The sequence below is a fragment of the Artibeus jamaicensis genome, unplaced genomic scaffold (genome assembly GCF_021234435.1).
Source record: "Artibeus jamaicensis isolate MK-2021 breed Jamaican fruit bat unplaced genomic scaffold, CSHL_Jam_final scaffold_11, whole genome shotgun sequence".
NCBI classification, from domain to species: Eukaryota; Metazoa; Chordata; class Mammalia; order Chiroptera; family Phyllostomidae; genus Artibeus; species Artibeus jamaicensis.
Genome location: NW_026522027.1, coordinates 1,071,750 through 1,087,420, shown reverse-complemented (window position 1 = coordinate 1,087,420; position 15,671 = coordinate 1,071,750). Strand labels below are relative to the sequence as shown.

General features: G+C 39.4%; 1 protein-coding gene across 1 annotated transcript in view; it reads left to right on the top strand.

Annotated features, from left to right (window-relative positions):
• Positions 1-13,460, top strand: part of LOC119051371 (carcinoembryonic antigen-related cell adhesion molecule 21-like) — a 30,010-nt gene extending 16,550 nt beyond the window's left edge. Inside the window, exons 4-5 of the mRNA XM_053655737.1 lie at positions 9,996-10,349; positions 13,180-13,460. Of these exons, the coding sequence (XP_053511712.1) occupies positions 9,996-10,349; positions 13,180-13,460 (635 nt within the window). The remainder of the gene's footprint in view (positions 1-9,995; positions 10,350-13,179) is intronic.
• Positions 13,461-15,671: the final 2,211 nt, after the last annotated feature.

Here is a 15,671-nt window from a genome sequence, read left to right as displayed (position 1 = left end):
TTATAAGTCAAATCAGGACCTTTTGTGGACATTTATGCTCTATACTTTTTGTAACTTAATTAAGTTAAACAGGAAAGTACTTGAGTGATAGCCCCCTGGGATACTTTCTGATTCCAATTTCTCAACCATAGAAATGGGATTGGAGTCATTCAGTCAGCAATAAGCTCAGAAAATACTAATTAAAATTAGGGACATGGGCAAGGATGGTATAATATGCACAAATCAATAAATGCAATACATCACAAACCAAAGGAAAGAAAAAGTCAGGATCTTATGCCTACCTGAGGAAAACCATTTGATAAGGTGCGGCACTCACTTATGATAAAAACACTCAGCAAAGTGAGAGTAGAGGGAGTATACCCCAGCTTCATAAAGGCCATGTATGAAAAACGACAGCCAACATCATAATTAATGGGCTAAACTCAAAGCTTTCCCATGAAGGTCAAGAGCAAGACAAGGATGTCTGCTTTCACCAATTTATTCTAATAGTATTGGGAGTCCTAGCCACAATGATTACAGCTGAAAAAGAAATAAAAACATTCAGATGATCTCCTGCCACGATGGAGGCATAGGTAGAAACCCTTCCTTATTTGAACAACCAAAAGAAGAATAGCAACCAATCTAAAATTAATAAACAATTGAAATCACAAGAAAATCAAACTGCATGAAACTCCAATAATCATGGAATTAAAGAGAAAATCAACCAGAAAAACCAGACCAGTAAGACGGACCACAGGGGTTGATTCAGAAAAAAACACAGCAAGGTGGCTGAAGGGCTGGGCTGACTGCCAAGCTAAGCAGAGCAGCACAGAAGGGACCATATTAAGGGGAATACTGAGACTCAGAGCTGACTGTTGGCTAAGATTGGGATTATCATGGCGAGAGATACTTCCAGTCTGACTCAACAATCTGTTGGAAAGTGTGCTAGAGATGAGCAGGCAAGCTGCACTCTTCCCCCTCTGGCCCCACCCACACATGCAGCACAGCAAATAGGGTTGCCCTGCCTGGGTAAATACCTAAGGCCTCACCCCCTTGTCAGCTGCACCAAGATAAAGAAACATAGCCCACATGAAAGGACACAGCAAAACCTCAGAAAGAGGACTAAGGGATGAGAAGATTGCCAACCAACTTGATGGAGAATTTAAAGTTGTGGTAGTCAAAATGCTCACAAAACTGATTGAGCTTGGTCAAAAAATGAGAGAACAAATGAAAGATACCCAAAATGAGATAAACCAAATTTTCAGAGAACCAAAAGTGCCAAGAAGGAAACCAGGATTCAAACGAACAATTTGGAACAACAACAACAACAACAAAAAGAAATAAATATTCAACTGGATCAGAACAAAAAAATATGAATCCAAAAAGATGATGAGAGGCTGAGGATTTTGTCGTACAATCTGAAAAGTTTCAATATCCAAATTATAGGGATGCCAGAAGGAAAAAACAGCAGCAAGAAATTAAAAATTTATTTGAACACATAATAAAGAAAAATTTCCCAAATCTGACAAAGAAATTTGACTTCCTGGAAGTCCAGGAGCCCAGAGAGTTTCAAAGAAGTTGGACCCAAGGAGGAACGCACCAAGGCATATCATCATTAAGTTATCCAAGACTAAAAAGAAAGAGAAAATCCAAAAAGCAGCAAGAGATAAGGAGACAGTTACCTACAAATGAGTTCTCATAAGTCTACAAAGAATAAAGAATCCATGCAGCACTGGCTAACTTTTGGCAAACCTTCCCTGAGCCAGGCTCAATTTCTTGTAATATTTTGAAATTTAGAAGAAATACAACTGCAAAAATAATCAATGTGTGTGTTTTAACAGGAAAAAAACATGTTGTTTCTTCTAATAAGTTGTTTATTTCTGAGTAAGTAAAAAGAGACAAAGACCAAGAAAACTGGTAAAATTTACTAGAATAAAAATATTGAGAAAATAATTTATAAATAAATGTGAAAAAAATTATGTGTATGCCCTCATACATTAATGCAGCAAGGGATATTAACTCTATTAATACAAATGGGACCTGAAGTGGCTATAAAAGCAACCCTTCATGTCTGATCCTGAAGCAGAGGAAAGTTACTTATGAAACTGTTAAAGTCCCCCTCACCTGTAGAATTCTTAGACTGTAATTGTAATTTTCATTGTGTTCTAACAGCCTAGCCACAAAAAAACCTTATGGTGACAGCTTCCCAGTTCACAGCTAGTAGACATTAGATTAAAAATGAACAATTAATAATAATAATAATAATAATAATAATAATAATAGGTACATCATAGTAAATGAGATTCCATTTCATGGTCAGGTTGTTAAAAGAGGTTTGTTGTATAGAGTGCCCTCAAACTGTAAGTAAATGTAAAGCAGTATGCAAAACACAGAGAAATTAGTCAACAAATTAGATAGCTTAGAGGTTCAAAATGATCCAGAGTGTTTATCTAATAAAAGCCTGAAGGTTGACTGCCCCACATTTACCTGCTTTTCTCTTTTCAGAAGCTTTGACTTCCATCCAAGATTAAGGTCTTCCTGCATCACCAATGGTTTATCACTCATCAAGACAAATGCTGCTTCTAAGGCTTCCTAAGATTCCCTTCCTGGCACTTGAGAGAATATTGTCTAACTGAAACATCAGTCACCAATACATTCTTTAGGTTGGTTCATAACCAAAGCAGTGCAGACATAAAAAGAGCCACCTACCAAACCGCACAGGCTCAGGGAAGGCCTGCATGGTGGGACTTACAACACATAAACTTAAGTAACCAGAGAGGATGGTCTGAAATTAAAACTTTTAAATAAAGTGAGTCATGGTGAGTGGTCACGTCCTAGGCTGGTATCTTTCCTGACAAAGGTCAGTCCTTACTTTAATTGAGGATTTTTATTCTTTTTCCTCTACCATAAGCTATCTTTAAAATGTCAGGGTAATTTTATTTTTCTCAGACCCTTTCCTGCACCAAAGCAGAGACCAGGGACCAGGTATCATCTCATTACTATTGTTATTGAGTTATTTCTTTTCCTTAAGCTTTTATTTATTTATTTTTAGAGAGAGGTGAAAGGAAGGAGAAAGAGAGGGAGAGAAACATCAGTGTGTGGTTGCCTCTCATTGAGGACTGGTTCCCCAAGCCAAGCATGTGACCTGACTGGGAATTGAAGTAGCAACCCTTTGATTCCTAGGCTGGAGCTCAATCCACTGAGCTACACCAGCCAGGGCTATTATTGTGTTAATTCTTCACTGCTGACTTTCCTCTACCAACCAAGTTGACAAATGTATTTGTCTAATTGTTGTACTTTTTACTCAGTCACAGACATTTCTGCACTTTGCTTTCTCCCAACTTCCTCATCTACTCTCACTAAATATCACTAACCACTTATGTCCCTGGATGTGACAGCACTGTATAAAACATGGTGCAGAATTGCCATTCTTCAGAACATTTTCTCAATACACTGAGATTTTTCTTCCCCACAATCATCATCATGTTGGTTTCAAGTAGACTCACAGAAATACTCTTTAGGTTGGAATATCTCTTCCTTTCACAGCAGAAAATTCTGAGATTTTCTTAGAAGTTGGTCTTTCTGGTGACCTGCCCTCATTTTGCAACTATAGAGAGGGCTGCCAAGAGTTGCCTCATCAGAACAAAATACACTTATCACCCTCATGACTTAGAAAATTTCAGACGTTTTAGATGCTCTTTCTAAAATCCAAGAAAGGACATCAAGCATTTTTCTATGGTATCACAGGACAGGACTGAGGCTTCTTGTGTGAGGTCACTCCCAGAATTGCACAGCCTGAAGTAGACTCAGACATTCTGTGTAATTTCTATTGGCAGTAAGCAAGTATGCTTAACTTTTTGTTATTTCATTTTTATTTTTTGTTCAAATATACTTGTCTTTGTGCCCCCTGAACACAGCCATCCCCAATTCCCACCCTTAATCCTAAGCCCCTTTGATTTTGCCCATGTGCCTTTTACAGATGTTCCTGAAAACCACTCCACCCTTTCCCCCCTAATATTTTCCCTCCCACCTCTTCTCTGGCTGCTTTCAGTTTGTTTTTAATTTCAATATATCTTATTATATTTTTCTTGCTTGTTTATTTTATTGATTAGGTTTTACTCATAGATGAGATTATATTCTATTTATCTTTCATAGCAGCAAGATTTACAACATGCTTAATTTTTTTTAGGTTTCCTTTTATATTAGAAGGTTTAAAAGTTTGAAAATAACTTTTCCCTACACCTAGTGATTGACATTCCACCTGTGAATTAGATTCTGCCTCTGATATGCACTTGTGTGTCATTTGGAGGCAAGAAGGGAGATGGTGTGATTATTTCTGTCACTGTGTTCACTAATGGAGGGGCTGTGGCAAACACAATTTTATGTGAAGAAGCACATGTTTCTCTACTACTGGGTGGGGCTGTGGCCAGGGGACATTGAGCCTAGACTTTCTGTGGCTACTCTCTACCTTCCATTTCTCTAGCTAGTCATGGTTTGAAAAACACTGCTGTATGTATTAAATGGTGTTCTACATTCATGTTCATGGCGGGTTTAATTTAATAGTCCCAAATTAGAGACAACACAAATATTCAGAAAGTGGTGAATACATCAAATTAATGCATCCCAGGAATGAGATATAACTAGATAATAAAGTGAAAGAACAACATGAAAATAATTTTGTTGCACTAAGAAGACAACCAAAGCCTAAATTCGTATACTTTATGATAAAAGTTGGAAAATTCAGATAATGCAAAATAATTTATAATAAGAAAACAGACTTTGAGAATTTCATTAACACTACAAAAGGTGGTGCAGATGTGAAGAAAAATGAGATTGCAAGAGGACATGAGAATACTCTACTAGTAAGGGAAGTTGTCCAATATTTTCATTGTACAACTTTGCCAGTGCGTGCACCTGAAACACTTCATAAATTGCATACTTTCAATAAGTTAAGCTTATAATATTCAAATAAAAGTCAATAAATATGTTAAATTATCCACACATAAATTAAATATTGCCTAAAGTATATGTTGAATGGAAAGCACAAAATAAAACAAGGAAATACCTAACAGTAACTTGACATTTTCTTGCCCATTTTTCTGTGTGTGCAGAAAAGTCCCAGCAGGGAGAAGAAAATTACTCTGCAGGCTGGAGCCTTTATGGCATCACTGATCTCGCTGAATCAGCAGCAGCCACAGCCCAGCAGGGACTAACCTCACCAACATCAATCATTCCACAGTCTCTCTAACTCTTCAAGTTCCTTACCTGGATTGTGTCTACTCCTCCCTTCAGGCTAGTGGCAGCACAACAAAGATTAGACTTCTGCAGGCAATTTTTTTAAACATCCACTGTTTTTCAAGTAGAAAATGGCCACTAACTCTTTAGGTCTCAGCCAACAGTCTTTCTCAGAAGTGCTCTCTGTGATCCCCAGACTAGCTGAGACTCAAGTATCTGCTGTCAATGCTCCAGAAGTTGTCCATTATGACCCCTCACTTGTTTATAATTAATTTCTTAGAGTCAAGATTTATTTAATATCCGGTCACTGTTTCAATATAAACTCAATGAGCACAGGGCCTACATATGTCTTATTCTCTCTGGAGTTTCCAGGGCCTAGCCAAGAACATGACACATGTCAGATGCTCTTTTACCACTCATTAAATCAATAAGGGAAACTGCACAGTTGAAGCCTGTCCCTCTGCATGACACTTGTGGTGAAGTTAGGTTTTATATAGACAGAAAGGCACTGGTATCAGCATGAGAGGGGACCACTGCCTCCCTTGGGGGCATCCTAGGGTCAGGTTTCTACTTCTCATGCATTCAGGAGCAATGAAGGAAATCTACTGACAGTGAGGGGTTGGACTGCATTTTATTCCTCCAAAATCACAGCTCTCCACAGTCCTACCTTGTTAGTTATGTCTTATCAGCTAAGGCCTGTGTTTTTTCCATTCTCAAAGACACTTGACCTGACAGAAACTAAGGATCCTCAACCCCTGGAAGAGTCACTGTCATAGGGGGAAAGAGCATAACCTGACATTATAAGAATCGAAATGACTCTTCATTTCCAGAATCCCTGGTCTGTGGGACATCTGCCTGTTGTTTGTGAAGACATCTGTCTAGGTCATTATGTCCTGGGGAACAAGAGATACTTTCTCTGCAGAATAGGACAAGAGAACCCAGAATCTGTGGTGGCTTTCACCTCAGAGGGGCTGAAGTTCTTCAAGCACTTTTCTTTTCCCAACAAACAACACAAAGGGCCCCTTGTTGAGTATTCACATGGAGGTGCTTCATCTCCTAGGGCATTTGGGAAGACAGAGGCACAAAAGTGACTCATATGCAACATCTCAATGTAGTGATGGAGGACACATAGGACATTTTTGGTACCAAACCTCCAAGTCAGCACCCTCTTCAACCCTCAGGAGAACCTTCACCAGGCCCTTCCATTGAACATTTGAAAACAGAGAGCCCTGTCCGAAACACCACATTCCCCTGGTGCAACAGTTCTCTTGACCTTGGACTCACAGTACTCTCAATAATTTCTGTGTGCTCACTGGGCTCACCCTTCATTGAATATGTTTCTTGTAATGCCCTTGACATTGACTGCAGTTCTACTTATGTGCTCTAGGGAACAGCATTGCGAGAAAAAGGAAATAGACACAGGAACCTGGCTTTGGCTAAGAAGATGGAGAAGGAGCTTGATTTTGCTCACTTGCTTCATCAGGCCTTTAACAGGCCCTTCCTCTTTCCTGATCTATCCCACCTGCTACTTCTAGAGACTGTTAACAAAGCAGGGCAGTGTGGCAACCCTGAGAAGCTCAGGGGACTACATGGCAGGCCTGACAATTGTCACAAAATATTCTGATTAGAAATTTCTAGCAGGACAGGTAGAAATTTGGCAGGTTGGCACATTTTAGGCAAATGCTTTTTCTCAGAAAAGTCAGTCTTTAGCTTGAATGAGCCCTGGTGCATTTTTTTTTTTTTTTGCAGCTTGAATAACTGACAGATCAGAATGATTTATTTGTGAAACCATTCAAATGCACAGAATCTGGACCGAGTGTATGATAACACAGGACCCTTTATGTTATCTGGTCCTGTGAACACCTTCTCTCTATCTTGTAAATATTAATAATCTCATACCATCAATGTAAAAGGTATGTTTCTCTCTTTTGCCTTTTTTTCCAATTTTGAAATTTCCCTTCTATGTAATGTCTCACCTCCTAGTGCATTCTCTGCAATGTTTTCACTTTGTACTTTGATTATATTATAGAAAATAAGATGCAAAACTGCCTCTCTTAAAAGGATTTGAGTCCTTTTTCTCTGGAATATAAAGTCAGTTTTGCTTAGATTAATTGCATCGCTTCCAGTCTTGAAAGGTTTTTACTTTGACAGGGCCTTGGAGCACGTCCTCCCTCAGGGATTTCTGTGCTGCTCTGTATCCTATGCCTGGAATCATCTATGGAAAGTCTGGTGACCACAAGGAAGTTCCTCAGGCAAGAATCAGAGGTTGTTCCACAGCCAGCAGCACAAAGACAGGTCCAATAAACAGTCATGAAACTCCTTGGAGGACCAGGAATCCCACAGGCACCTTATATTTCCTCACAGTCATTTCTTCCTGGGGAAACAGGACATCTCCCACTTCAAACCCATAAACTGAAGGCCCTACTGTAGTGACTTCTGGCTTGGAATCTTTGTTTCTGGAAACAAAATGCAGTCTGGTGACAACCTGAGACAGAAGACAGATTCCCTCTGCTGGTGTCACCCAGTTTGACACCTCTCACCCACAGAGTCATCTCTGTGACCTTCTTTCTGGAAAGAATAAAACCTTCTCAGAGCATTTGAGTATACGAAGAAGACCGATTTCCCACCTGGGGTTCTGTGTCACAAAAAGAAATAATCCTCATATTTTGAGGGCACCTGGGGCTCTAAGCTATGGTGGCAGACCCCAGAACAAGACACAATAATGGTGTGATCAATGCTAGCATGAGTGTATCCATCTCTCAGAGGTAAATGTGCCCATATCTGCCTGGCTATTGCAAGTGAGATCAGGCCAGTAAGATCTCTTTCTCCTGAGAGCTTGTGAGATGCACAGTCCCTGATCCACTGCCTCCCCTTCAGAATCTGCAATTTAACAGAATCCAGAGACTCTCCCTATGGACAGGAGAGCAGGAGAAATGGTTCAACCTTCACATCAAATTACCTTATTTTGAGTGGACACCCACATTAGCTGGACAACTGCTGAAGCTGCATTTTTAAGGTGCCGCCTGGGCTTTGTGATGTTACTAAGCTTCACAGGTGATCTGATGCAGAGCTGGGTTGATACGCTTGTGACAGGTTTTTCTGACTGAGCTTCAGAACACATGCTCTGAAGGGAAAAGTCAAATGTGATAGAGAGAGGGCTGTGGGAAAGGGTAATGTGCAGCTGACAAGAAGTTCTTGGGAATGTCCAAAATCCAGACAACCCCATCTTGTGATTTCTAAACCCAGCATAAGAGTGTGTGTTTGTGTGTGTTTACATGCATTTGTGCATGAGTGTAGTGTTGAGAAATCTTGGAAGTTCCCAGGGAACCAAAATGTAGGGGAGCGGTACCAATAAATAAGGACTGGATTGGCAGAATGAGGGCAGGGAGTGGGAGGGTCCTGTGCAGAGACCCACCCCTCAGCCCACATGACGATACTAGTAAACATGCCCCAGATTAAAGCTCAGCACACAGGTAGGACCCACAGCAGATTGCACCATTCTGGACAGAGCCTCTGGATATCCTGAGAGCATCTCCATGCCTTCTTCTCCTCTCAAAGAGGCAGCCACAGAGCAGACAACATACACCATGGTATCCCTGCCAGTCTTTACCCACAGAGGACTTGTCCACTTGCCAGGGCTCCTGGTGGCTGGTAAGTAGGAGACAATCCCTTGGGGTAGACAAAAGATCTGACAAAGAGACTAGCTGAGATCTGCTGAAGGGACCTGTGCTCTGAGAAAAGAGGGAAGGCTTCTGTCTGGACCTGAGAATGAAGGACAAGGAGAAGAGTAGGGTTGGGGAGGGAGCTCAGCAAGAAGAAAATCTCATAATCTGGAAGTGGTGAGAGGCAGGAAAATGTCCATTGCTGCCCTTTTCCTCTTATTCATCATTGGGTATGACTAAAAAAACCTGATATTAATAATAATAGTAATAATAATAATAATAATAATAACTTATATTAGGAAACACCAGAAGAAATAAACACTTAACTAGCAGTGCTGGGCATTGTCTTTACCACCAACTTCATAAATGGTCAAATAAAGCCCTGGCTGTTGTAGCTCAGTGGATTGAGCACGGGCTTGCGAACCAGACAATCGTGCAGTTCGATTCCCAGTCGGGGCACATACCTGGGTTGCAGGCCAGTTCCCTGCAGGCCAGTTCCCAGCAGGGGACGCACGAAGGCAACCATACACTGATGTTTCTCTCCCTCTCTCCTTCCCTTCCCCTCTAAAGATAAATAAATGAAATCTTAAAAAAAAATAAAAAAAAATAAATGGTCAAATAAATCCCACAAGGACAACCCTGGTTGTGCTCCTTCATTCAAATTCATATCCATGCAGCCTGTTGAAGTCCAGGGAGGCACAAAATCCCACAAGGCTATGCTTTAATTTAGTCATTATTCAGTAGAAGATTGGGAAAAGGAAAGATCAAGATGGTATGTGAGGTATGCACAAGACCCATGGGAAAAAAGAAGTGAAAAGAGGGGACCTTTAGACTGGCAGACAGCAAAGTGTCTTCCAAAAATGCCCCTGACTGTAAGAAGGAGTCTGAGCATAATGAAGGGGTGAGCAAGAAAGCACTTAGAGAAATCTCCTTGAAACAAAAAAGAATGTTTTAGAGGTACTAAAATAATGGGGGCTATGCTGTGGACCTTGACCATGGGAGATATACCTGGTAGACCAAGGCTCAGAAATAAAGAGCCTTGCTCAAGATTTAGGGACTTATCTTTCCATCACAATGTATACATGCAAATACAGATCTTTTTTTTTTCCTATTTCCTAGTGTTACTCTTCAACTTCTGGTGCTCACCTACCACAGCTGAAGTCTCTATTGTGTCAACCTATATTGCTGAAGGGGAGGCTGCACTTCTACCTCTCCTCAATACCCCTCCCAAAGTTCTAGCCTTCATATGGTACAGGGGGAAAAGCACAAGCAAAAAGAGTATGATTGCATTTCTTTTCACATTCTCAACGTATGATATAAAAGGTCCTGCATACAGGGGACGAGAGACAATAAACCATGATGGATCCTTGCTGATAGAAAATGTCACCATGAATGATGCAGGAATATACACCGTAGTAGTCTATGTTACAGAGTCAGAAAAAGAAATTGGATTTGGGCATCTTAATGTATATGGTGAGTGATTGCTCTCTGACCACTGAATGTTGGATGGGGTGGATTCTACTTCACACAGAGGGCAGACATTCCTGAATTCTGCTTCCATTCCTCTCCACATTTTGTTTCAAGTTGAATTTTGTGTAGATAATTTTTAAGGTATCAGTTCCCTTCCCAACTTGCACCCCTATGAGTAGTCACTGCAGACAGTTCATTGTGATGAAAGTTACTCTACAATAGGAGTCCCATCTCAGTTAAACCCCCTGAGCACCTGCCTATGAACTTGACCTTGAGAATGGCTTTGATGTGCAAGTTCAAAGAATTGTCTGAGAAGTCCCCCGATATACCTGCAGAACTCAGCTCAGAATCTCCTCTCCAATACCTTGTCCCAGTGATTTTGAACCTAGGGACAGTGGTAAGCCTGTGCCGAGTTGTACTTGGTCTCCTGGGAAAGGCTGAGTGTGAAACCATTTAATGGGTGCCCAAAACATAAAGATTCTGATTTGGTCACCAGCCAGTAACAATCACAATCACTGTACAACTTCCCCTCATGTGATCTCTACACACCTCCCTGCACTGGACATCACATCACTTACTTATTTGCTTCTTGTTTTGGTGGTGTCACCCCAGCAGATATAAAGAAAGAAGTTTGTCTTCTCACTCCTCAGTCTATGCCTGAAACAATCTCAGCGACCAACATGTAACAAACATTCAGTTGCTTTGATGAAATAGGAAGGAATAAATGGTGATTGAATGAATAAATGAATGATAGAAAATCTCTTTAGACTTTGGAATCTGGTTACTGAGGTCTTTAAATTCTTGCCATGAGAGACAGGGTTTCCGTGCCTCCAGGAACCTGGACCATCATCTCAGATCTGTTTATTTTCTCCAATAAAATAGTCTTTCTTGCAATTATTCTTAGGCCTTGGGCTCTTAGTAGTAATTTTTGCACAGAGAAGAATTTTAAGATTTTCCCCCAAATTTCTATCTCACTTGCCATAAGACATTTGCATTGCAATTGCACCAGCCCTTACCTGCCCTCAGGGGAGAGAGTATGACTTTAATGGTCAAAGGCAAAGCACTTGATTCTGCTGCCTTCATCAACTTCTGCCTGTCCTTTTTCCTCTTTCCTAAATCACCTCTTTGACTTTGCTCTATCATTTTTTGGCTCACTGATCCATTTGGCTCACTGACTAATTTGATTCACACCCATCTCTTGACCCAGAAGCCTAAGTAGTCAACTTACTTTCCACTTGCCCCTGGTTATTATATAATAGTAATTATATATATTATAATTATATATAATATAATTATATATATATATATAACACAATACATAAATCAATAATAATGTGTTATTTTTGCATAAACTGCACTCTCTAGGATGTCCTGGGAAAAAACACCTTTTAGACATACACTTCAGTTGGGCAATAGAAGTATTTGCAGCTGCAAGGAAACACTTCTTGTTAACCAGGCACTCACTCAGGTGGTCTGTGAAGAAGCAGAATTACAGGGGTGTATTAGACTCCCAATCTTATGTCTTTCCTTACCCAAACACTGATACTTAAATGACACCTGAGAAAGTCTGTAGTTTCCACCACACATAGAGCTGGAAGCCATACAGTCTCTGAGCACCCATATCCCCATGAATTTTCTAGTGATACACAGACCTCCTGGGTTCTTTCAAAGGCTCAGGTTGACTGAGATGTAAGAGGAGCCAATTCTGGTTGAAACGCTTTTGAGGAAAGGGAAGGTACTACAAAGGGCAATTTTTGTGCTGTTACCTGCAGAGCAAAGTTAACTGTACCCAAGATCACAAGCAACCTGGGGAGTTTTGACTTTCGTTTTTGTGAATTGTAGTTTTGTTGAGCATTTTTTGTTGCATATATTCTCTGGAGAAATGTCTATTCAAGTGTTCTGTTCATTTTTAATCATTTTGTATGCAATTTTTTTTGTTGCTGTTGAGTTGTAGAAGGCTTTTGTATATTCTAGATATTAATATTTTATTTTCCATGTGATTTTCAAATTTTTTCTTGAATGTCATAGGACACCTTTCAACATGTTTTTTTATAAAGAAAAGTTTTTTTTTTATTTTAACAAAATCCAAATTGTTAATTTCTTTCTGAGTTCTTAGTGTTATATTTATAAAACCATTGCCAAATCAATGTCATAATTCTTCCCTTTATTCTTTTTCTAAGAATTTTATAGTTTTGGGTCTAACCTTAAAATTTGATCTACTTCACAGAATTTTTGTGTGTGGTGTCAGACAATGACTTACGTCACTTTTCTCCATGCACATATCACTGTGCAACCTGTTTCTTGGAAAGACTGTCTGGTCTCCACTGAATAGACTTTACTGTTTAATATATTATTTATCAAAAGCTAACTGCTTTTCTGCTTCCTGTAAACTTCCTTGGCTCCAGAGATGAACAAAATGGTAAGCTTGGCTTCCACAACATGGACAAAAAGTTTATATAAGGAGTGGGACCTGATGTTTTGAAAAAAATCTAATAAAAGGTCAATAAGTGTTCAAGAGAGAAAAATTTTATTTGATAATGAGTCTACAGGACCTATGGGCTAGGAAGGGGTTTTGTGAGCTGCTCACTCAGATGACTGGGTGTATAGGAATGGAATCATGTTCGGGTTATATGGGGTATAGAGGAGTTGCAGCTCTTCCCTTACATAATTTTATCTGAACTTAGACAATTAGCCTTTTGCAAATGTCAGGAACATACTCTCTTGGTCTTTTCATAGCTCACTGTGGGCTGTGAGTGGCTGAGAACTGAGTGAGTAGTATGACTCCATTTACCAAATCCATTCTTAATCATTCACATTGCCTATTCCTCCACAGAGCCAGAATTGGTGGTCTACCTCAGAGTCAGTAACACGACAGTCACAGAGAATAAGGATATTGTGGTCTTGACCTGCAACACAAATGCACTCTACATCCAGTGGTTGTTCTATGGCAAGAATCTTCAGCTCAATGAACGCATAAAGATTTCTAAAGACCACCGAAGCCTCACTATAGATCCCGTGAAGAGGGATGATGCTGGGATTTATTGGTGTGATGTCTCCAACCTCATGAATTCTACTGCAAGTTTGCCTGTTGTACTGCATGTGAAAATTGAGTGACCCTTCTTTCCCCCATGTACTATTAAATTCTAAATAAAAATGTTTGCAATATTAAAATATATTTTTGAAGGTATTTCTTAAAATAGTTGCATTGAATCAATAATCACCAAAAATGTAAGCAGACATTGTCGTTATTTTTGAATTAAGGTCATATTTCAGAAAAGTCTCATCTTGGGCTGGTTTCATTTGTACCATGTCCACATTGGAGGTGACATTGTGTCTTTTGGAGGATGAGTAGTGGTCATATGATACCCAGTGGAAGTAGTGATGAGCTCGTAGTATCTGAGCTTTGTCCTTTTTTATATAAACATGTAGATAACATGTAGACACTTTTGTAGACAATGGAAATAGACAAAAGGACACTCATGTGAGTAGCAACAATAATCTTTATCTTTCTATTTCTTTCAAAAATTTCTAAAGTCTTGAGGATTCCTGTTTATATGTCAATAAAATTATTTCCATAAGTTCAATACAGTTCTGTTCTTTTTGTTAGTAATATCTAATTGGAAGCTTTGGTAATAAAACCAAAAATTTAACTCATATTTCCTAGTTCAGACCAATGCCCATGGAATTAGAAATGTCCTTAAGCCTTATGAAATTAAGTTTGACCTCCTTCGTCGTGGTATCTCTTGGAGAAGAGGACACCACTCAGAGCTAGAAAAAATTTCTCAGAGTGAAGCTTTCTAATCTGAAGTGACTGTGAAAACTTTCATTGTATGTTTCATAGGAAAAAAAAAACTTCATCAGAGAAAAATATGCAGTGCAAGTCAGTTCCTCTGCACTTAAGCAACTAATCATGCCAAATCAGGTGTCGCTAGCCAAGTCCTCCCTAACCCCATGTGCTCATTTCTAAGTCTTACTCAAATATCAGAGAGACATAGATGTTTTCCCTGATTATCTTACATGAGAAAGTAACCTCCCAAATGATTCATTCTCTCTACTGCCTCCCACCATGTCCTTCTATACAGGGTTTATCTCCATCAGAAAATCTTTGGGAGGTCTCTCTTGGATTTAGTCATTCAACTTCTTTATCCACTGGGCTCTCACTTCTACTTTGATTGTTTCTATATCCCTTTCTCAGGTGAGTCATTGTTCCCTCAAACCATTCACAGTGTGGACTCATCCTCCCTGGAGTTTGTCTTATCATGGCAAGTGGTTGGCAAAGCCCTCAAACTCTCAATTTTATAATTTTAGCCTTTGAAATTCACTTTCAGCCACCCTTACCCCCTACTCCAATATCAATCCAGACTTTAGTGCCTGGGCAGCTGACTATTCTATTGCAGGAAGTTCCTCTTCCCATTCCACTTTATTTGGTGGGATTTCTTCAACCACCCTAGCCACATCTAGGGCCAAGAGCACAGACCCTGGGCAGAACATCACACAAATTTCTTCACAGAAACAGGTCATAGACCATTGTGGTTTTCAAGTTATTTCTTTAATTTGTATGGTCTTATTTATTCTTCTATCTATTGCATTGGATACTACATAAATAGATTGTTAGAGAAGTTATTTTTGAATAACAAATATTTTCAGTGCATAATGATATTTTCATTAATTACTATGGAGAAAGGCACAAAATTATTGATTATACATAGTTTTTTTATTTTCTTATTTATTTATTTTGGGGTTACTTATATATTTTATTTTTTAATTGTTGTTCAAATGCATCTTTCTGCCTTTTATTTTTTTTTAATTTTTTTTATTGATTATGCTGTTACAGTTGTTCTATTCCCCCTTTATTCCCCTCCACCCTACCCCCCATACCCACCATCACCCCCCCTTTAATTTATGACCATGTGTCTCAAGTCCTTTAGATTCTATATTTCCCATGCTATTCTTGCCCCCCCATCTATTTTCTATCTACTGTCTATGCTACTTATTTTCTGTACCTTCTCCCCCCCTTCTCCTCCTCCCACTCCCCTGTTGCTAACCCTCCTTGAGATCTTCATTTCTATGTTTCCACTCCTGATCTAGCTGTCCTTTTAGTTTGCTTTCGTTTTAGGTGTGGTTGTTAATAACTGAGTTTGTTGTCCTTTCACTGTTCATGTTTCTTTAACTTCTTTTTCTTCGATAAGTCCCTTTAACGTTTCATATAATAAGGGCTTGGTGATGATGAACTCCTTGAATTTGATGTTATCTGAGAAGCACCTTATCTGTCCTTCCATTTTAAATGAAAGTTTTGCTGGATAGAGCAATCTTGGTTGTAGGTCT